Source organism: Cyprinodon tularosa, unplaced genomic scaffold, assembly GCF_016077235.1.
Source record: "Cyprinodon tularosa strain WSP-4 unplaced genomic scaffold, ASM1607723v1 ctg6, whole genome shotgun sequence".
NCBI lineage: Eukaryota > Metazoa > Chordata > Actinopteri > Cyprinodontiformes > Cyprinodontidae > Cyprinodon > Cyprinodon tularosa.
In genome coordinates, this window is record NW_024039340.1 from 3,456,882 (window position 1) to 3,480,290 (window position 23,409).

Consider the following 23,409-nt stretch of genomic DNA (forward strand, 5'->3'; position numbering starts at 1 on the left):
AGGAACAACAAAAAATGTAGTGTCCAAATTTGTTTACAGAACAAAGTCTGTGCTGAGCGTGGAATGGACGACACAGACAGGAAATGATATCTTGATATTTCAAAGGGGCGTTTACTGGGCAAGGTAATCACGACAATTTCTGCCCCAAATATCAAGGCCTGTCTGAAGGGGAGGTACAGATTATCGGGGGGGATAATCCTAACATGTGTGGCGTATTTAGACTGGATGTCGACTGGTACAGATTTATTTAAAGCCGGGCTTAACCTGTACGATTTTTTGGCCTTTTCGGGCCGATTCTCCAGTCGTGCGAGAATGTTTCGATCAGGCTGACTTTCAGCCTGATGGTGCGTGGTGTAGTGTACAGGGGGTAACGAGGGGCGATCAGCCTCTCATGACCACCTCCCGATCAGAAATCGTCAGGTCTGGAGAAAATCAAACATGTTTGAAATTCAGTCGGCCGTCGTAAGGTGGTCGTGGGCAAATCGTTCAGTGGGCAAACAAGGATTCTTCTTCTTCCTCTCAGATGAAAACACAGAAGCATGGCGGGGGTGCAGTGAGTGAAATGGAGTTCTTTCTGTCAAACTGACAGACCGTAGTAGCCACGTTTGCTCAGTCACGTCTTTGTCCGATTACGTTGTCGCCTTTTCTTTTCAGTTGAGCACAAACTCGCACAAATTGCCAAGGCAGCGCGTTTAACTCTGGTGAGCTTCATATTCCTCTTCTATACAAAACAAGCCTTTGTTTATTATGCTACGATATAAAACCTTGAACTCAATGCCATTTCTGACATTTTGAATTGGAAAAGGCTTCCTGGATGGGAAGAGAAACATCTTCCAACTTGGAAACAAAGTCCAGTGGATTGTTTTTTAATTGTCTTTTTTGGAATCCTCTTCTACTGGTTTGGCTTCCGAGTCCGAGTAGCGCCAGGGTTTATACAGGAATTAGTAACTCTTATTTAATACTTTTTAATGCTCTTAGAAAAAAATGTAATGCCATCAACAACTACCCATGACTCATATATATATATATATATATATTTATATATATATATACACTCACCGGCCACTTTATTAGGTACACCTGTCCAACTGCTCGTTAACACTTAATTTCTAAGCAACCAATCACATGGCGGCAACTCAGTGCATTTAGGCATATAGACATGGTCAAGACAATCTCCTGCAGTTCAAACCCAGCATCAGTATGGGGAAGAAAGGGGATTTGAGTGACTTTGAACGTGGCATGATTGTTGGTGCCAGAAGGGCTGGTCTGAGTATTTCAGAAACTGCTGATCTACTGGGATTTTCACGCACAACCATCTCTAGGGTTTACAGAAAATGGTCCGAAAAAGAAAAAACATCCAGTGAGCGGCAGTTCTGTGGGTCGGAAATGCCTTGTTGATGCCAGAGGTCAGAGGAGAATGGCCAGACTGGTTGGAGCTGATAGAAGGGCAACAGTGACTCAAATAACCACCCGTTACAACCAAGGTGGGCAGAAGAGCATCTCTGAACGCACAGTACGTCCAACTGTGAGGCAGATGGGCTACAGCAGCAGAAGACCACACCGGGTGCCACTCCTTTTAGCTAAGAACAGGAAACTGAGGCTACAATTTGCACAAGCTCATCGAAATTGGACAATAGAAGATTGTGAAAACGTTGCCTGGTCTGATGAGTCTCGATTTCTGCTGCGACATTCGGATGGTAGGGTCAGAATTTGGCGTCTACAACATGAAAGCATGGATCCATCCTGCCTTGTATCAACGGTTCAGGCTGGTGGTGGTGGTGTCATGGTGTGGGGAATATTTTCTTGGCACTCTTTGGGCCCCTTGGTACCAATTGAGCATCGTTGCAACGCCACAGCCTACCTGAGTATTGTTGCTGACCATGTCCATCCCTTTATGACCACAATGTACCCAACTTCTGATGGCTACTTTCAGCAGGATAATGCGCCATGTCATAAAGCTGGAATCATCTCAGACTGGTTTCTTGAACATGACAATGAGTTCACTGTACTCAAATGGCCTCCACAGTCACCAGATCTCAATCCAATAGAGCATCTTTGGGATGTGGTGGAATGGGAGATTCGCATCATGGATGTGCAGCCGACAAATCTGCGGCAACTGTGTGATGCCATCATGTCAATATGGACCAAACTCCCTGAGGAATGCTTCCAGCACCTTGTTGAATCTATGCCACCAAGAATTGAGGCAGTTCTGAAGGAAAAAAGGGGGTCCAACCCGTTACTAGTATGGGGTACCTAATAAAGTGGCCGGTGAGTGTATATATATATATATATATATATATATATATATATATATATATATAAACTAAACTGTTTTCTCACCCTTCGTGGGGTGGTATGTGTCATCCTCAAGCTCGGGTCCTCTACCAGAGGCCTGGGAGTTTTAGGGTTCTGCGCAGTATCTTAGCTGTTCCTAGGACTGCGCTCTTCTGGACAGAGACCTCTGATGTTTTACCTGGAATCTGCTGTAGCCACTCTCCCAGTTTGGGGGTCACAGCCCCCAAAACTTGGAACTGATGATACATATATATATATACATATATATACATATATATATATATATATATATATATATATATATATATATATATATATATATATACATATATATATATATATATATATATATATATATATATATATATATATATATGTATATATATATTTATATATAAAACATGGCAAAACCCTTTGTCACCTTTACCGTCAACAGCCATGTCCCGAATTCCTTGTTTTCCAGCCACTTTTGTTTAAATGTGTGCATTTTCCCCATTCTCTAGTCTTTTCTCTGGCTTGAGCTTCTTTTACGAACATATGGCTTTACGATCAACCAGAAGCAGTTCCATGCAAACACCCGGAACCGGTTATGTCGGATAAATCGGACAAAACAGTTTTTATAACTGTATTATAAAGCATTTTAAATGCCACGATAATTTAATGAATGTTAATGCCAATTAAGGCCTTAATTTAAATTTTTTTTTTTTTTAAATTATAATTTAATGACATTTAATGATTTTCAATGACCCACAGAAACCCAGTGTGAGCAGGTAGATCGCATCAGAGCGCCGGGCCGCACGGTGTGACAACAAACATCGTGAGCTGTGAACTTTTAAACCCTGAGCTGTAGCTGCGTGCAACGATTTATAAAAAAAAAAAAACATCATACATATGCCCGGAATTATTGATTCATGATCTGAAAATAACTGAATGCATTTTGATTGATTTTACTTGACCATACAGTTACAGACATGCATGTTTTTTCCCCCTTCGCTACATCCCACTATCCTGGAGGGAATCCAACATTCGGACCATTATGGAAATAAATCACTCAGGTTAATAAGCGATTACACATTCTCCATCAGATTAAGGAAGGCTGCAGGGACCTGCTCCCAGGATGGGATTTAGCCCTGGACTCTCCTTGCCATGTGTGGTCCAAAAAGCCTGGTTGTTTCAAAGAGAGTGAAAGAAAACGCTCTTGGAACTTGACTTTTATCTTTTGGTGAAAATAGTCTCCGATACGTTAAAGGATTGAGATTTAAAAGTAGCTTGTGAAGGACTGTAAAAAAGGGACTAATTAGCGGTTCTTGTAGTGCAAACATTGTCCCGTTTTAGATGAGAAATAAACAACATTTCTGCTTATCTACGTTACTGATGAGCACTAAGATCTAAAAAGAGAAGAAGAACATGTTGCCTTGTGACTGAGATGCAGGGCGACAGTTGACCTATAAGGAGGCTGACTCACCCCCGCGTTCACTTCACCACTAATATATTCACTTAGTAACGCTCAGGGGATGTGTGCTGCTGCTCTGTAAAAACGCTGAAAACATTGCCCTCATGCCAACACAACAAATGTGATAAAGTAATCCTGCGGGACAGCTAAATTAATCAAGTGATAAAATAAAAGTTAGCAAAACAGAATAACATGACATTTGTTTGGAAATAAAATAAAACCAGCTGACAGGATGAATAAAGAGGAACTGCTTTTCATTGAACACGCAGGAGAAGGAGCAAGAGGTCGGTGGAAGCACATGAAGTGGTCGAACAAGGCTGACTGAAAAACGCAGAAACTCGTCGAGAGAGAGGAAAAAAAAGGACGTGAAGAGTGTGAGAAGAAAGAGGAAGAGGCGAGCTGAGACATAAAAAGGTCCACGGACGGAGGCCTGAGTCTTATCAGCATAGATTGCTGAGAGAGATACGGGCCAGCAGACAAGGCGCTGTGTTTAGCCTGTTTGATATTTCCTGTCATCATCATTAAGTCAGCTACGGCCGCTGAGGAACAGAGCTGCCATTTGGAGAGACACCCAGAAAAGGAGGAAGATAAAGACGGACAGGATTGTTGGTCAAGAGCGCAGAGAGAGCCGTACCACAGCTAATGAAGCAGTGCCGTCATGGCTGCTGCAGTATCCCACCTTTATTAGGAGGCTGAAATTCTTCTTGCAATGTAATTACAAAAATCTGTGGCTCTCTGCAGCCCAAACAAACTGCATGTAATGTGGCTGGGAAGCTTGTTGAAGGGGATGGAGCCGAGTAGCTGACAGTAACGGTCTGTGACACATCCCCGCCGCAGGAGTCGTGGGCGCTAGTGTATTGTGACAGAGTGCGACCTTTAAAGGCCAGAGATTGATGCACAGCAGCTCCTAAACCCAGAGACTCTTTCAGTCCACCCCCACCCCTCCCGACTGCAGGCAGTCAACTAAAACATAAAAGCCTTCTTGACCTCAAATGGACAAAAAGTCATACGGGGGCCCGGGCCCCAACCACACGGTGAATCTGTTAATAAGCTCTACATGCTACTAACTGCTGTTACCTTAAACTATGTGATCAATTACTGAAATCTGCCAGCTGCCAATTAATATCAAACTCCCAACTAATTGTACGCTGATAATGTGCTTTGAAAAGGAAGTCCACTACTGCCACCTGCTGGTTATATTTACCAACATCAGGCTCTGTTTTCTGCAAATGAAAGTGCACAAAATTATACTTTAAATTCAATCTAAAATCATTTTCAACAGATCTGAGATAAAGGTTTCCAAATATTTCACAAAAATAATGCAACAGCCTGGAAACCTCCTAAAATACATGGAATTACTTCAATAAATATTCATTTATATATTTTGATATTTAATTTCAAATATTTTTAAATGACATTGAATCATTTAATTAATTATTTCAAATCAATTTTTTTTTTATTTTCTATGGAAATAGCATCACGTTTAAAGTCGTAGTGAAATCATATTTAAATATCAATTAATTCTGGTTTGAAGATGTATATAAATGTAATCTTTATCAGACGATATTGTCCCAAAAGTTGCAGGCCAGTTAGTTATACTTCAGCCTGAACACCTAAATTCGGCCAATCATATATCAAGGGTCATCAATCAAATTTTTTCGGTCATAGCATCTTGATTCATATGTCGCAGCTAATATACGCAACTGCTGAAATCAGAATTCTTTCCTTTCCCATTGAGTTGCGTCCCAGTGTTCACGGGGATGGACGTCTGTGTCTTCGGCAGGCGTAGAGCTAACAGAACTGGCAGCGTTGCGAGGCAAGGGCTCAAACATGTACGGCTGGAAGCCTTCTACACCAAACCAAGCTTCTGCCGCCCTGGCGTCCTCTTCCACAACATCTTCGTCCCCGCTTTCCTCCTCTAAATAAAAACTGGATGACGGAGGAGACTCATCCACGACCTCCGACACTAAACTCTCCTCCTCTTGCATGTTTCCGCTGTCCATAGCGTTCCTTGACAGTGTCGTTTCTAAGTCACCAATTAGTGCTACTTGGTCCCAATGGAATTTCCCATTGGGAACCTGCTAGCACTAAAATGCTAACTGGTTAGCAAGATGCTTCCCACAAACCGGCCACAACCAAACATGTTTGCAAACCTTCTGCCACAACAATCCCGCCCCCTTGATAATCGACCAATCATATTCACTTTATCTACTCGTGTAAAGTCATGCTCCACTTGGGAGAATTCGGAAATGCAACGGTTGGAACAGCCGCTTCCCTACGACTTTAATTCCTCCGGGCCAGTAAGTGGCGCTCTTGCTCTCACACAGTCTAATTCTGCACTTTCTGCCAGCCGATAACTATCTCCACAACAAATCCGCTCCAAAGCTCGATCGACGTTCATTCTGGTTTTGCTTTGTTTTGATTTGCTTTTGTTAGCTTAAATCTGCGCAATCTAGCACAGAGAAGAAGACATTTACCAGCTGAATCAATGAGCTATTAGCATCTGGCGACTTCTGAGCTCTGAATCATATGACTTCAACCTACTATTCCTATTGGTGCAGAAACCTTTCGCGTCGCCGTTGGCATGTTTTTTGGACCCATCGAAAAAGTTTTAAACAAACATTTATTTATATCTTTTATAAACTTTATACTTTTTTTCCCCACCACTCTAGACATGCTGCATATGTAGTATATTTGAAAAATAATAGTTTTGATTAAAAAGGTGAAGCTTTGACCGTTAATTGGACATTTAATCTTGTATTTTACACTTAATTCGCAATATTTATTATTCATATCCTATATTAGATAAATAAATATTACATTGACATATTTCATGGTACATTTATTTATTTATTTTAGTTACATTTGTCTTTTATGCTGTATTTTGGCCTCCATATATACCTCAGAGATTACATCACCCTGAAATGAAAACCTTCTTTGCAGCTCCCACTGTGGGAACCCCTTGTCTGGGGCATTAGAGCTAATTTCTCAACGTTTACTGGTGAAAAATAAGAGGGCACTTAAAGGTGGAGGAAAAGCATAGAGCCACCCATCAGAAGTCCCCTAATCAGTAGACTTTGTCCTTCTGTGTTGAATTTGATCTCAGTATTCCCATTCCCATGGTGGTGGAAGTGTCATGCTGTGGGTTGCTGATGAGAGTTGATGGAAACATGGATGGAGCTAAATCCAGAACAGTATTGGATAAAAACCTGTAGAAGACCTGAGTCTGTGGTGGAGGTTCTCCTTCCAGCTTGAGAACCGCCCTGAACAATCATCCAGAGGTTAGATTAGAGGGTTTGATCAAAGTAGATGTGCTGGACTGAATCCTCTAATTAAATTATAGACCTAAATCCAAATGAGTAGGTGATGTTCCAGATCCGTTTCAGTCAGATTGGATGTCTTCTATCCAACATGAATGAGTCGGATCCAGTTTACTAAGAAGGTTTGCAAAGATACAAGGGAAGCTAAGCTCTGATCGTAAATGTGAGTCTTTAACCGAGGGGAGTCGGGTATAAATGCACACCCCACTTTTTAGGAAAAAAAATACCTACAGAGCATCATTTCCCTTCCAATTCACAAAGACACAATACTAAGAGATAGTGTATCTAATGAAGATCCTGTAGGGCTGTAAGTAAGGATTATTTTGCAAATCGATTCATCTTTTGATTCTTTTTTCAATTAATCGATTAATAATCAGATAGCCAAAGGTTCCTTAAAGATTTTTCATGAAATCAAACCAGGTGAAACTAAAACTTTTTCACTTGAGTTCCTGACAGAACATATTGACAGACAAAAAAATTTTTTTTTTCATCTTAAATGCAAAATGTTTGCATATTTTTTTTTTACTTAGATATAATTACTGCTCTAAGTGGGTTGCTCTGACAGCTAAAGGCATGTTTTACAGTCTATTTTCCAGTTAATGATTAATTTATTACTAAATTAGTTGACGGTTATCTTAACCAGGGATGCACAATATAATCGGCCCCCTATCGTTATCGGCCTGTATCGGCCTTAAAACTGAATATCGGACATCGGCCACCCCACCGATATTTAACCCGATATTTGATCAGCTTCTGAGTTTCTAAAGTCTAAAAAAAACTATATACTACTTCTTCTTCCTCAAAAACTTCTTTTTTACAGACTTAAAAACTTCTAAAGACGAGGGGAACAATATTGATACATTAAAATATCCCAATATCTTCATATGCTGATATATTGCCATTTAAAAACACCATATCAATCTCTTTTACTAATGAAATATTGCTATATGTCATCGTTATGCTACGAAATCCCCCGAAAATTCACGAAATGTTGCCATATTTTTATATGTTGATATATTGACGCGGTATCGATCTATTTTACTAACAAAATCTCACAAGAATTTGCAAAATATCACGAGAGTTTGTAACAGAACGATGAAATTTTACGAGATTTTGAAAGTAAAATAGATCGATACCGCGTTTTTAAAAATCTATTTGATATCAGCATATGAAAATATATTTGAGTATATTATTTTTCAAAGTGTCAGAAATGGATAACAAAACTGCTATTTTCAGTGACTACTTATTTTTGTCCAGCTTTAACATCAGTATCGATATCGGTTATCGGCTACATGAGTTTTAAAATATCGGCATATCGGATATCGGCAAAAATCCCAATATCGTGCATCCCTAATCTTAACAATCAATAAATATGATTGTTTTTAGCCCTAAACGCATACATACATTAAGTTTCCTTTTAGAACTGAACTGAACTCATGAAGTTATAAAAACCTTGAAACTAAGGAGGCACCTTGAAAAAGAGCAGGTAAAGGAGCATCAGGAAAGCTGGAACCTCTGCGGTTTGTGGGGGGAAGGGTTTACCTTTCGTAGACGGTCTTGAGTGTGATCTGATCCGACACTCCTTCAGCCTCCTCCAGGAACAGGATGATCCATGACGTCCTGTACGGCCACTCCTCCGTCAGGTGGATCCACGATGCCAAGCGGTCCCAGTTGAAGAGGATCTGATTGGCCCGCAGCAGACGACCTGTCCACACCCATGCAGACGATTTAGGCTCCACACCTGCTCCACTGTAACCTGAATATCACCCTCACCATATCTGATTTGTACATTAAACATTATATATTTGGTTCTTACTGTAATGCTAATGTTAAAGTTGAACTTTATAGTCCTTTTTACTTCTTTTACTTTCATTTTGTGATGAATATTGCACGTTTATAATTCCTGTTTTAGTAGCTCTTGCGTCCAGCTCTAGACGCCATAAAGTCCAGACATTAAATACAGTAAAATGTATTTAATGTTGGTATATTAGTACAAATATTTACTTACCCTTTTTTGTTGTTTAAGTTAAGGGCTAATATACGGACAAATAGAAAAGTAAATTATTTGGAACAGTTAATGCTGCATCACATCCACATATGATCACCTGGCTAACAATCTATGTCGGCCCCTGCAAAAAGAGAAAGTGTGACTGCGTCCTTTCAGCTAGCTGACCTGCAGTGCACAGTAACAGGCTGATACGATGGCTGTGCTCTTAGATATTCCAGCTTAGAGCAGACCTGCTCATTCCAACCATCTTGAAACTGTATTTCTAAAACTTTACCTTTTTAGCTTTGGAGGGTTAAGAAGGAAAAAAGGAAATAAATCCATAAAGCATAAAATATATTATTATAAATGTATAGTGAAATAAATAAATGTACCGTAAAATAAAAAGGGCCCGCTAATATTATCTAATTAAGTAATATTACTACTTTTTAAATAATATTTCCTCATTTCACTATCAATTTGTTTTATATAAATTACTTTATTTAAAAAATACTATCATTATTTAAAAGTTATATTTAATTATATAATGGCACATTTCATTACTGAATGATGAATTAAATAAATAAATGATACCTTTAATCATTAAATGGTACATTTATTTATTTAATTTTGTCCTCTCTAACCCTCCGTACTTACAGCCTCAGGACTCTACAGTAACACCTGACAGAAACAGCTTTAACTTCATTTAAATTTGCCCAGGATTCTTTTCAACAATAAAAACTACTTTTATTCAGAGCACTCCTTTATAGCATTTAGTTGTGTAAAAAAAAAAGTAACTTTTAGTTTCATTAGCAGCTCAATGGTCCCGTCCTCACCGGTGATGGACACGATGTTGAGAAGCCTCCTCATGGTCTGCGGACTGATGTCACAGAACCAGTCCTCAGTCACCAGCAGCTTGGTCAGGTCGAAGGACATTTGCCTGGTGAGGGTCCTCTGCATCTGCCGACGGCGATACGTGTCCTGGACAGGAGAATCAGAATAAGTTTGGTTTAAAGTGTGTGGATCACAGACGCTGATACCAGGAGGACATAAAACCACAGCGCTCCGCATTACAAGGCCTGGAGTTTAAACATGAATCAGGATCCAGTCTTGTGTTTAAAACAGTTGTCTGAATGCAAGCTTTTAAATCAAACTGGTCCTATAGTCACTCTATTACAGATGGAGTAATGTAACTAAAGTAATCCCTCCCTGGGATTATTAAAGTATTTCTGATTCCTGGTTGATGGGACAGGTGTTGTGAATGAAACGGTGTCCAGCTTGAAAGAGCTCCTGTGTGTCACTGAATGTGTGCATTGATGACTGAAAGACATCTTCTGCCTCCATTTATCTGTTTACTACAGTCTGTTGAATTCATGTGGATTTAAAGATATTTCAATTAGTGGAAAAAGTTGCAGGGGAACCCTTAGGGGACGCTCTACAGGGTTTATATACAGGAATGAGTGACTTTAATTTTAAATGCTCTTAGAAATAATATTAATGCCATCACCAAGTACCCATCTGTCTGCCTGTCTCTCTCTCTGTGTGTCCATCTCTCTGTGTCTTTGTGTCTCTGTATGTATATATATATATATATATATATATATATATATATATATATATATATATATATATATATATATATATATATATATTAGGGATGGGACGATTTATGAAAACCGTCCGAACCGTTCGTTTCGACTGTGTGTTTCGTTCGGTTCATGCCCTGATCCTTTTTCTCATAGGCAACGCGATTACACTCCAGAGCAGAAGGTGGCGGTACTGCGACCAAAGCCAACCACCAGTAGTAAACAAGAAGAAGAAGAAGTGAAGCAGCGTAGCCGGGTGTAGCAGAAAAAATCAGTTGTTGTGGAGAATTGTGTGGGTATGGTGAGTGGGAAAGAACAGGAGTTGGAAGACGCGCCAGCAGCACTTTATAGGTCTGCTGTATGGGACCACTTTGCATTTAGAGTGACCTACGATGACGGCGGAAAGAAAGTTGAGGATAAAAGTGCAACAGTGTGCGAGCATTGTGCAACACGTTTTGTTTATGCTAACAGCAACATGACCAACATGTCATGCTAACCCCGAAATCCCTCATACTCCGTCAGCGCTCCGCCCCGCTGCGCTCGAGACCGGCTGCACAAAGCAAAGCCTACAGCCTCCACTGTGGCTCCCGTCCGCTCCGCTCTGAGTTCCTTGGAGATCGTAGAGAGCATGCGCCAGATGATTAAATTCAAAGCAGCAAAACATGCGGAAATGATCCAGGGTTTCCCCGGATCATTTAAAATAATTACAATCCATTATTTTTTGGGGGATTTTTTCATTAATTTCATAAATCTTTATGGGATTTCGGTTTAACAATCAACATATACTGAACCGAACCGAAAACCGTGACCAGAAACCGTGAATCGAACCGAACCGTGGATTTTGTGAATCGTTCCACCCCTAATATATATATATATATCTCCCAGAAAAATCCTTTGTAATCTTTAGCATGGGAAGGCTGCAGCCATGTCCCGAATTGCTTGTTTTTCTGCAACTTTTGTTGAAATTAACATTTTCCCCATTCTCTAGTCTTTTCTCCGCATCAAGCTACATTTCCAAACATAAAGCTTTGCGATCAACCGGAAGCAGTTCCGTGCAAACATGCAGAACTATTTATATCTGATACAATATATGTGACAAGATTATTTTTATAAAAAATTTTTTTTCATTTTAATGAATGTAAAAAATAATAATTTAATGACTTTTTAAATTCTTTAATGACCCATCAGAAACCCTGCTCTAGTTATAGGCTCTGCTCCGGATCATTATCCAGCTGGAACGCCAAACAGGGTCCAAATTTCAACCATCTGACCCAAACATGTTCCCCTCACATAAAAGCAAATTGGGTTAAATCCGCGGTTCTCAAAGTGTGTGGCGCGACCCACTGGTGGGGAATTGAGACGTGACAGGTGGGGCGCGCCAAGTTCCGGTGTGTGTGTGTGTTGTGTGACTATAAATGTAGAACGTGTGAGAGCAAACTGTCCTTATAGCTGTATGTTGCCGCTTTTTAGACCAATCAAACCCACAAAGTAATCATTACTAGCCTACATGCAGTCTAATTAAAAGAACATTAGATATGAGAAACATTTCACCTGGAACTGAAGTGCCAAAATAATGATTGACGTGACGTCGGCATATTATTTGTAACAGAATAAACTTTCGCGCCCCAGTGTTGCCAACTCAGCGACTTTGTCGCTATATTTTAGACCCCTCCAGCGACTCTTTTTCAAAAAAACAAATCTAGCGCCTTTTGGAGACTCTTACGTGAAAGCACGTATCGTTCCTTTTCTTGTCCTCCAGCGGCAGGTGCTGCCGTGGGGCGCCTCCTCCGTCCCAACCCCGTTCTCCCCCGCTATTGCAGGAGTCCCTATCAGCGCTGCAGTCAGAGCAGAGACACAGCATGTTTAACTTTAGCGTCCAGACTGCAAATAAAGCGCACATGCGCCGGGATTGACGGCGAAGGTTGATCATAAATAACTGAATTTGAAATATTTTATCTTAAATAAATAACGCCGTTTGATTCACACAGCCACATGTTCATGTTTCTGGTTAGGAGTGGAGAGCGAGTATCCACTCATCAGGCAGAGAGCTGTGTGCATTCTTCTTCCCTTTGCCACATCATATCTCTGTGAGATGGGCTTTTCAGCTGTTGCTTCAATGAAAACAAAATACAGATCTCAGCAGAACATTGAGCATGACTTGAGAGCAGTGGCGGCCGGCCCATAGGGGGCGCTGGGGCACCGCCCTCCCTGATAAGAAGAGAGAAACGTAAAATATATTTTTAGAAATTAACTCATAAATCTCAGTTTTACTCTCTAGACTGTGTACCTATAAGCAAAACAAATTATATAAACTACATTTCCCTATCTACTGTCATTAATTTGTGGATTTCCACAGACAGACTCCTACCGTCTCTGTTCTGGGGGCGCTGATCAGACTGACCCACATTTGCAGAGAATCTGTCAATCATGTACTATTGCTAGGTGAATTTAATGGCCAATCAGCGTCTCGGAACTTTATGGTATTGGGGCGCTGAAAATACTGCGCTTTAACAGGCTTCTGAACCCAAGCGCAGGTGCAGACAGTTAGAGGGAAGATGGCGAATGTAACGAACGAGATGCAGCTTCCACCAAATTCGGTGAGATCCTTATTTATCTACCCGTTTGCCAGAAGAACATCCCTGTTGTAGGATATGAACATTTCATGTCATGGTTATTGTGACTGTGACGAATCCACCTCGTCGCTTAAAACAACCTCTCTAACTTTGCGCGCCACACACACATTCCTGTTATACTGTGTTTGTGAGGACCAATACACTCGCGCTGAGACCAGTAGCTCCATGAACTTAAAACACACAAGCTGTCCTGGTTACCTGCTGGCATATTGAGGGTGCACACTTAATATTTCAGTGGGGTTAGCCGTGTGTGTGTGTCTGTGTGTGTGTGTGTGTGGGGGGGGGGGGGTGTACGTGTTTATGCTACGGGGACTTGTCATCTTCAGTCTGGCTGCGTCTTTGCTGGGTTCAAACCCCGTTTGGTGTAATTGAATAAGTCAATGAATCTGTGTAAAAGAATTAAGTTGTAAAAATTATTTGTTTTGTTTTACATCAATTGTTTGTGGAGGTAATATATGGACAAAACTGATTAATGAGAAGAAATCAGAAATAAGAGAGCCTGATGTGAGGGGCTTAAACTATTTAATGAGGGCTGTGGGAAGAAAAGCGGCAATTTTTGTTTTCTGTTTCTTTGTTACATTGCTGGTAACTGGAGGGAGGCTGAGGCCCAGAGTATCTTGTATGTTTAGTTTCTTTTGCACCCTGTTTTGAGTTTTTGAGCTCAATAAATCACCAACACCGGTAACCCGACTGAGCCTGGATTCTTGGAGGCCAAAGAACCCCGTCACAGTGACCCAAATCATCACTGTTACTGTTATTATATAGTAAATTAAATCATTACTGTTAAATTGTATGTATTGTCCAATTGTTTATTTGAATTCTTATTCCGGATTAGTTGGAGACATACACTAGGCTATATCAGCCCCACCAAAAATATTTTTCACCAGCCGCCACTGCTTGAGAGTGGCAGTATCAAGCCTGCAACCCCGTTTTGAGAAACTGCAATGCAAAACAGGCTCATTGCAGCCACTAATGCAGGGATAAATAGACCTGTCTTGCCAGATGGATTTCCCTTCTTTTCTTTTATTAACAGATTGCAGAGTGGCACTTTAATTTTTTCTATCTTTGAGCTTGATACAAATTTTGACACAGCTGCATTTTTATTTTCTTTATTTTTGAGCTTGCTGTTATTTGATGTAGATTTGTATTTAGATACTACTTGTTACTTCAATAAAATTGGAACATTTTAAGATTGTTGAATATTTCATTAGCATTGTGTTGGGGCGATGGGGACAGGCGGGGCTTGAAAATTCCCCCTTGTCCAAAGTGGGGAATGACAGAAAAAGTTTGAGAACCACTGGGTTAAATGATCAGGAACCAGCAGAGCTCAAGTTTGCCAGGCAGGGGAAACATCAGCGTCAGTGTCAATATCACCAAAAGGACGATGTCTGGAAGACACCTCCGCTGCATAAATAACCATCCTAAGCTGCTCAGGTGGACGAGCTAAATGTCTTTAGCAAACTATCAGACAATGCTACAAAACGTGCAAAGAAATACTTCTAGAATATTTTCCTCATTTTTTTCCTATCCATTGATTATGTTTATTAAGCATAAGTCTAATAACCAGCATGCTTCTAACTTTGTGTTATTAACGAATTTTGCAACAAAGTGTGTATGACAAGAGCAGAACTAAATAAACCTGTCAAATGTGTCTAGTGGGAGGGGCGGGGCTTAATGTCTATGGTCCATATGCAGAAGTGCTCCGAGTTGAGAAGCTGAAAAGTTAGACCCACACATGTACAGCATATCATTGCAAAATGGAAAATCCATTTGAAAGCTGAAAACAATAAATCTATTTGTCTTTTTCACTTCTTCCTATTTTTAGTTAGCACTTCCTCCTGCAAAGATGCAGACTTCACAGAGAAGTCATCCTCCAACAAAGAGCCAATAGTAATGATGGGGGTTGGGGGGGTCTCACAGGAGGGAGGACGGCATCAGCTAAAGCAGCAGAGTCACTTAGCCTCCTGCCAGCAGACCTGGTGCCAGTGTTTTGTCACAGGGACCCACTGCTGCTAGGCCTTGTCATTAGGCTGTGGCAACACAGCAGGAAGGATAAACAGCCATTACATCAATTACAGCAGGAACCCTGGCCGCACACCGGACACCTCGTCCATGTATGGCCCCCCCCCCCGAGGCCTCAAGGCCTGCCAGCACCACCCCGACCCCCCGCCCCTGCAAACAGAGAGCTACATCTGTATCTATGGACCAGAGTCTGAGGAAATAACTGGCTAAATATCAAATACGTTGGTTGTTTTTATCACTATTCCACCAACGGTTAACAGTCTTATTTTAAAGATTTGTTTGTATTCTAACCAATAGTTTGGGTCATGAGACCATTCTGATGCTGCTCTGTGGGGCTGAGGCCAAAAAGTTTGGGAACATCAGACCAGGTACAGCTGGGGAAATAGATTTCCTTAACATTAAAATACAATTTTAAAGGAATTTAAACATGTTTTGTCTTTAAATGTGGGCTTAGTCCTTCTTTATCACTGACCCAGTCTGCTTACACTACATCATTCATTTAAAACAATCCAAACGTCTCTAATCGGTGCGATTTTTTAACACCTTGACTATTAGACATCCCTTTATGTTATTCTGTCCAAATAAAGTCCAATAAATTACATCAAACCAACACTAAGAAACTTTTCAACCTTCATAAAATATTATCATAACTTTTGTCATTAAATGTCAATTTTCAACTATCTGACTGTCACTCAGGGACTGAGAATAAATTAAAATCATTTATTTAAAAAGGGAAATGAAAATAAATTCTAGTTTACTCTATTATAAAAGATGATAAAAACCAGTAAATAATTCACAGCTGGATTTAAACAAGTCTGAATTTTCTGTTCAGTCTAGTATAAATATTTGACTTTAGTTTGTTGTCAGTCAGTCACATATGGAGGACCAACTCTGCCATATTTAAAAATAAATACATAAATAAATAAATGCTCAATAATTATATAAGCATACAATTAATTCCCAACAAAAATACAATAAACAAATAAATGTAAGTAGAAATTAAATTATAAAGTGAGACATAAATGTATATAACTCTTATATTCTTCAACTTTATTTTTTAATTACTTATATTTTTAAGTGTTGATTTATGTGCATGTTATAATATTTTTGTCTGTTTTATTCTTCCATTGTATTTTTTTACCTTAGTTATTTCTTCACCGCTGTTTATTTCTCTCTACCCTTTTTACATTTCTGTATGCATTTCTACCTCATTATGCAAATGAGGAGGGGGCGTGTCCTAGAGAGTCAACTTCTGCTCATTGGTTGGCTTGGCTGTCCATCTTCTTAACTCACAGAGCTCAGAGTACTAAGTTAAATGTTCTCTTTTCTGTTGCTTTTGTTCAATTAAAGTATGTTTTAAGATCATTTGAGGTGAGAACCTTATACTTTTAAGCATCACCATATGGCCCATTCACAGATTTAATGCGTAATTTAAAAGAAAATGTGACGAACTTGAGAGGACCGCGGCAACCAGCGGAGCTCCGAAGCTGACGGCAGCCAGGTCTAACCACAGCCCATCTGCAGCGGCCCTCTCTCGGCATAGCCGTGTGTGAAGCGTGTTGGTTAGCATTTTACTACATCTGTCGAATCTACAGGAGGAGAGTCTGATGTCGAGTCTGAAGTCATTAGAACGTGAGTGGACTTTGCCAAATACAACAAAAAATTGCCATCATAGCCAGCGGTCCTTCACACACGGCTATGCCGAGAGAATTTGACTCTCTAGGACACGCCCCCTCCTCATTTGCAGAATGAGACAGAAATGCATACAGAAATGTAAAAAGGGCAGAGAGAAATAAACAGCGGCAAATAAATAACTAAGGTAAAAAAATACAAAGGAAGAATAAAACAGACAAAAATATTATAACATGCACATAAATAAATACTTAAAAATATAAGTAATTAAAAAATAAAGTTGAAGAATATAAGAGTTATATACATTTATGTCTCACTTTATAATTTAATTTCTACTTACATTTATTTGTTTATTGTATTTTTGTTGGGAATTAATTGTATGCTTATATAATTATTGAGCATTTATTTATTTATGTATTTATTTTTAAATATGGCAGAGTTGGTCCTCCATAGTCACATACAGAAGAGGGAAAAAAAGAAGAAAGTTAACTGATTTTTTAAATATTGTTTCAGTTTAATATGGGGAAAAAACGAGAATGATCACTTTTTCCTCAGAATTCAGACTTTAATCTCAGAATTCCAACTTTAATCTCAGAATTCCGACTTTTTTCTCAGAATTATCATTTAAATCTCAGAATTCCAACTTTTTTCTCAGAATTATCACTTAAATCTCAGAATTTTGGATCTTAATCTGAAAGGGCACCATTTAGGAAGAGATGTGGGAGCACTGAGCTTGACTGATAAAGATGTGAGTTGTCTGGGAGGGCCAGTAACACATTGGTTTGAAAATTACGGAATTAGGCGACTTTTTAAGTGGCCGAAGGGTCTCTGGTGATGCTATTTCATTAATGGAGGAGCAGAAGGTGATTAAAACAAGAGAGCTAGTCTGTAAACAGACATGGCTACGGCTTGATGCTAACATGTTTGCTAGCATCAGAATTCAGTCAGAATTCCGAGAAAAAAGTCAGAATTCTGACTTTTTTGAATATATAAAACTGAAATAAGATTCAAAACTTGTAAACTTTTTCTTTTCTTTTTTTTCCTCTTCTGTAGTCATATGCCCTTAAAGTTTTTGTGATAAAAAACGTTTTGAAGAGAAAAAGAAAACATTCAAAATTGAAAATTCAGATTCTGGCTAGGGTATTCTCCTCTATGGTGGATTTTCCTCTATGGTCAAATGGGTAAAATGAAATGCACTTAGCAAAACTACTCAGTCTCTGGTGAAAAGGGTGGAGGGAACCCCTCCCAATCACACGACAGCTCCGTCACAAATCATAATTGCTGTGATTACTCTACTACTCTCCATGTTTGTGTCGCTGTAAACTATCAGTGTTTGGGACCAGCTGCCTTATTTGGTTGCACCAAAAACACCAAGCTGCACTCGTAGAGTAGAAGAGCCATTACCCTTCGGTTGAGAGCGTTCCTGCTGCCCAGCTTGGCCTGTTCCTGAGAAAGGCTGTTCTGAGACACCTTTCTGTCCATGTCTTCATGCCACCCTAAAGGACGAGCAGCAGAAAAAAGTTGATTTTGCAGCTAGCAAAGTTTACATTTAAATTATTCTTTTTGATGCAGTAGAGAGCTCTGTGTTGCCCTACCCTCTGCTGGCATGGCCTCGCCGTTGGTGGGAGTGGCCAAGCAAAGCTTTTTGGCTCGGCTGAGTCCTCTGCTGTTGAGAAACACCGGCAGGTGGACGATGTTTCTCATGTAGTCGTGGCCGTTGATGTTCGAGTCTCTCAGCACGCTGTTCAGGTTTTGGTTGATGGCTTTGATGATGATGTGAGGGTCGCTGGCGAAGATGGAGATGAAAGGACCCTTGGAGAAGAGAACCCTTACCTAAAAGAAAAGATTAATACGGTTTTATGGCTCTATATCCCCTCCTAAGACTTCTTTTTGTTTCTTTAACGGTTCTAGATTCACATGAAATGCTTTGAGGACAGCAGATTGCTCAACGTAGCAGAGACGGCGTTAAAAAAGGAGCTTTAACATCTAATCAGTCAACAACCTAACGGCTCGAGGCAACAGTCAGCGGCAGCCATTAAATTTACTGCCTTCTGTGCACAGCGCATGAGGCCGGGGATTTCCTTTCTGCTCACTAAACTACATTGTTCCACAGTCACAGGACATCAATTTGTGCTCCGTGCCTTCATGGTTTGACCGGCGACCTCATGCTCACCCCGTGGGCCAGCGGACCTCTGCACCTAAAGCTGCTGTTTAAAGCATAAACGGCGTCACATGATGCCTGCAGCTACAACGCACTGCAGGAACATACAGAGCCGAGTTCTGAAGGCCGCATGAAACATTTCAAACACAAAGTGCTTAAAGAAATGAGAAGATTACATTAGAGCACTGAAGGGCTGGAATCCTCCCAGGGATAACTTCACCAAATAATAACATTTAGCTAAAGGAAATCAGATTACAGTCACCAGGAGAACTAGAGGTGAACTGAGGTGGCTTCGGACGCAACGGACGGGGATCAGAACAGGCACTAAGAGTTCCTTCCTTCACAGTAAAACATGCTGATTCTAGAGAGGTTGTGGAGAGCTGGTCTATCTGATATAAAGAAGTCGATCTAGGCGGCTAAACTGCAGGAATCTGGGATTTACAGGCAGTAACTGGCGTTTTTGGCTGTTTTTTTTAATGCAAAAGTGAGGTTTTCCTTCCACTACACTTTCTATTGATAAGTTCTACGCAGCTTACCCTTATTTAGGATATAAACATTGATCGTTTAGACCAGAGTTCATAAAGGGGGGGTGGAGACCCCTGGGGGTCAACAGGTGCAGGGTTAGAAGCTGGTTAATGTGTTTAATGAGATATACGAAGGAAAAACATCTATCAAAATACAGGAAGCGATGTTTGTTTAATCTGAGGGTTAATATCCTGCTACTTTTAGATGTCTCCTGGTCCAACACAGCTGAACTACCTCCTCAGTATGCAGCCAATTTCTCCAGAGTCCTTTTAATCTTCTAATTACTTAATTCTGGAGTTTGGGAACAAGGATGGATCGAAGAGGTGCAGAATAACAGCCCCAGAGTACCAGACTGGCCAACCTCTTTGGGTATGTTAACAGAGCAGTCAAAAGCGACCAATATCTTATTTTTTTGGCCCATATGCGACCTGGATCCGATCGTTTCATGGCTGTTTGAACAACTCAGATCAGATTTTTTCCAGTGCGACCCAGACCACTTGGCTCTGTGGTCCCGAATCTGATGCGTATCTGATGTTTTAAAATGCGACCTGTGGCTGAACGGCCAGGTCGCATTCATCCGACCTGAACGCAATTAATACCCGACAGAGGTCACTATTCTGCATCTTGATAAGTGGCAAGAAAAACAACAACCATGGCCGACAATTAAGTGGAGAGTAGGGGTGGGTATTGGCAAAGAAGTCATGATTCGATTCGATTCACGGTTCACATGCCAAGATGCGATTCTATCACGATGCATCACGATACTTGAAATATTGTGATGCATCGCGATGCGTCGCGATATTTTCACTGAACACTGTAAGAAAAAGATACAGCCATTACCAGTGGCTGACTGGCTGGGTGTGATCTGGATCGTGTCTTCAATTGATACATAACTGAATGCAACTGAATTCATACATAGCTGTATTTATTGAAACGACTTTTGGAGGTGTTGCCATGAAAACAAATACTGGACAGAAATATTACTATTACTGGCGTGGACACACTGACAAAAAGATCTTAGGATTTATAAAGCTTAAAATAACAAAATAAGGATAATCAGTGCCGTTTACATGGCCTTAGTGGTCCTTTAAACCAATGAAATGAAAACATTCAAATGTATATTTCCCCTTTTGCTAATTACGTGCGTCATATCAATTTCGTTTTTACCTTCTTTGTTTTTAAAGCCTAAATGCATCCAAGCATCTGACTTAAAATGTGATGGAACCGCGGGGCGAATTTTCTCAGTGTCCTCCATGTTTTGTTCACGAATGACTCGTCTCAGTATCCCGCGGCCAGCAATGCTTGTGACACAAAGCAGCGGCGTCAACACATCTGCAGCGACATCTGCTGGACTGGAAGTTGTATTCGACTTGGTTTGGCTGATGTGCTCCAACCATTCATGTATTTTATTTGTTCATTTTTTTTTTTTATAATCGATTCTTGCCTTCAAGAATCGATGCAGTAGATCACAAAAATTTGAATCGCAATGCATCGTCATGACGATTATTTTGCACACCCTTAGTGGAGAGCATTATTTATGTATAACCATATTGAAAAGATTGTGTTTTTAAGGTTGAGAAAATCGCTAGATGCTCTATAGCACTACCATCCATGTTTACTTCCGTTAGCACGGAGCACGCTGGCCTGTGACATCATTGCATCCTCTACTGCGCATGCGGGACACTTGTGTTGTTTGAATGCAGTTCATACGAGATCACATACAAGTCGCATATATTTGGAATTGTGAATGGCAACGCAAAAAAAATCTGATTTCACCAAAAAAGTCGGAATTGAGCTTTAAGGCCTGCAGTGTTAATAAAGCCTGAAATACACGATTTAAACATAAAAAATATACCATTAAATTGTAAAATACACAATTAAAGGGGAATGCCGTTTTTTTTTTTTTACATTGGCCCCTTGATTTTACGTTATTACATCATGTTCTACTCACCCATATGGGTTTTGTGTCATTTGGAGCCGTTCTGAAGATATTCCGTTATATCCAGGTAACGTCTTCCTATGGGCGACTTGAAGGCACAAACTAAACTGTTCATCATTTATTCTTTATGGAACGCCAGCATTCATAACATCTAGGCGAATCCCTGTTCCCCAGACATCAGAATTGAGCTTTAAGGCCTGCACCATGTTCTACTCACTTATATGGGTGAGTAGAACATGATGTAATAACGTAAAATCAAGGGCCCAATGTAAAAAAAAACAGCGTTCCCCTTCAAATACTGAAATGTTCCATTAAATAATTAAAATGCAATGTATTCCATTATTAAATGTTTGTTTAAAAAGCATCAGTTTAGTTTAAAATTAATACACTAACCTAAATTAATATGTATAAATAAATATGGTGAAGTATTTACAGGTGCGTTTAGGGATATTATTAGGTGCTAAAGTGTGGCTCGAGGATTAAAGTCTCCTTAAATAGCTCAGTTTTTCTTCTGAATGACGCAGTGGCGGGTTAGGAGTCTAACCGCGGTTGGTTGGACCCTCACCGTGTCCAGCATCTGCAGCACTTTGTCCTGCTCACAGGCGTCCAGCCCGTCGATGATGACGGCCATGCGGGTTTGGTTCTGGGTGAAGCCGTCGATCGTTTTGGCCATCTTTGACATCATCTCAACTTCGTGCTTCAGGACCTGGTGACACATGTTTAAAAAGCACAACTCATAGAAATTTAATTCTCAGAGCTTATCTTCGGGAACAAATTGATCGTATTAGAGAGGAAAACTCAGTAACTTCATAAGCAGAAGGAACGTCCCGTAAAAGAGGAAGACAGCAGATCAGAGGATTTACGTTTGATGGAGTGGAATTACTTAAGTTGATTACCTTCATAAATCCTTCGCTCTTCAGCTTATGCAAGTTGTTGGCGGCGCCATGCAGCCGCTTCCTCTGGGAGTTAAGGACAGAGTCGGCCACCTGCCACCAGGTGCGAAAGTTGAGCAGCAGAGCCAGGCCGACCACGCTGGCCATGGCTATCAGCACGGCATTCACCGTCCGGTTTTCAGGGTCCACCTGAGGAAAGATTTACAGCAGCTGCACTGAAACAGAGCATTCATCCCCCTGCGCTCTAAAACAGAAACAATCTCCATAGATGTTATTATTAGAAAATGCAGTGGCTTGTAAAAGTATTCATACCCCTTCAACTTGATATTAAAACCTCAAAAATAAATATATCTGATTGGAATAAGAAGGCAGAAATAAAGATTTATATGATATGAATAAAATACTGAAAAGTGCGGTGCACAAAAAATATTCACACCCCATGAACTTGTCACATTTAAACCTCAAACATAAATATATCTGATTGGAATCAGAAAGGCAGAAAGAAAGTTATACATGATCTAAATAAAATACTGAAAAGTGCGGTGTGCAAAAAGTATTCAGCCCCCTCTTCTCTTGAGAGCAACCAAGTGCCTTTAGGAGATGCCTGGCGATTGCTAACGCATGTCGTCTGGTCTCAGTACGAACGCAGCGGCTCTGTGAGAATATTTAGGAGAAAACAGCATTGTGAAGAAAACCAGACATGACAGAGATAAAGCGCTGGAGAAGTTTAAAGCAGATTGTCCAAGATCGACCATCTAACGAAGCACCAGGTTGAAGCTGGTTAGCGTATGATGCTAACAGTTAGCCTCATTCCAGTGTTTCCAACTTAGGTGGAGAATTTTTAGACACTTTTACTTTTTTTTTTTCTCTTTGTCTTCGGTGAGTTTAGCGACTTGATGTGAAAGAAGCAATCACTATGGTTACTGTCTAATGACAGCCTCTCCCTGCTGCCCTCAGCTTTGTCTC

The 23,409-nt window shown here is 40.3% G+C and overlaps 1 protein-coding gene across 8 annotated transcripts in view; it reads right to left on the minus strand.

Moving 5' to 3' along the window:
* kidins220a (kinase D-interacting substrate 220a) overlaps positions 1 to 23,409 on the minus strand; it is a 127,182-nt gene that overhangs the window by 50,324 nt on the left and 53,449 nt on the right. For all 8 annotated transcript variants that reach the window (XM_038306984.1, XM_038306990.1, XM_038306989.1 and 5 more), the window contains 6 exons: positions 22,447 to 22,632; positions 22,116 to 22,256; positions 18,521 to 18,758; positions 18,330 to 18,421; positions 9,889 to 10,033; positions 8,611 to 8,773 (listed from right to left, as the gene is read on the minus strand). In XM_038306984.1, coding sequence (XP_038162912.1) covers positions 8,611 to 8,773; positions 9,889 to 10,033; positions 18,330 to 18,421; positions 18,521 to 18,758; positions 22,116 to 22,256; positions 22,447 to 22,632 — 965 coding nt within the window. The remainder of the gene's footprint in view (positions 1 to 8,610; positions 8,774 to 9,888; positions 10,034 to 18,329; positions 18,422 to 18,520; positions 18,759 to 22,115; positions 22,257 to 22,446; positions 22,633 to 23,409) is intronic.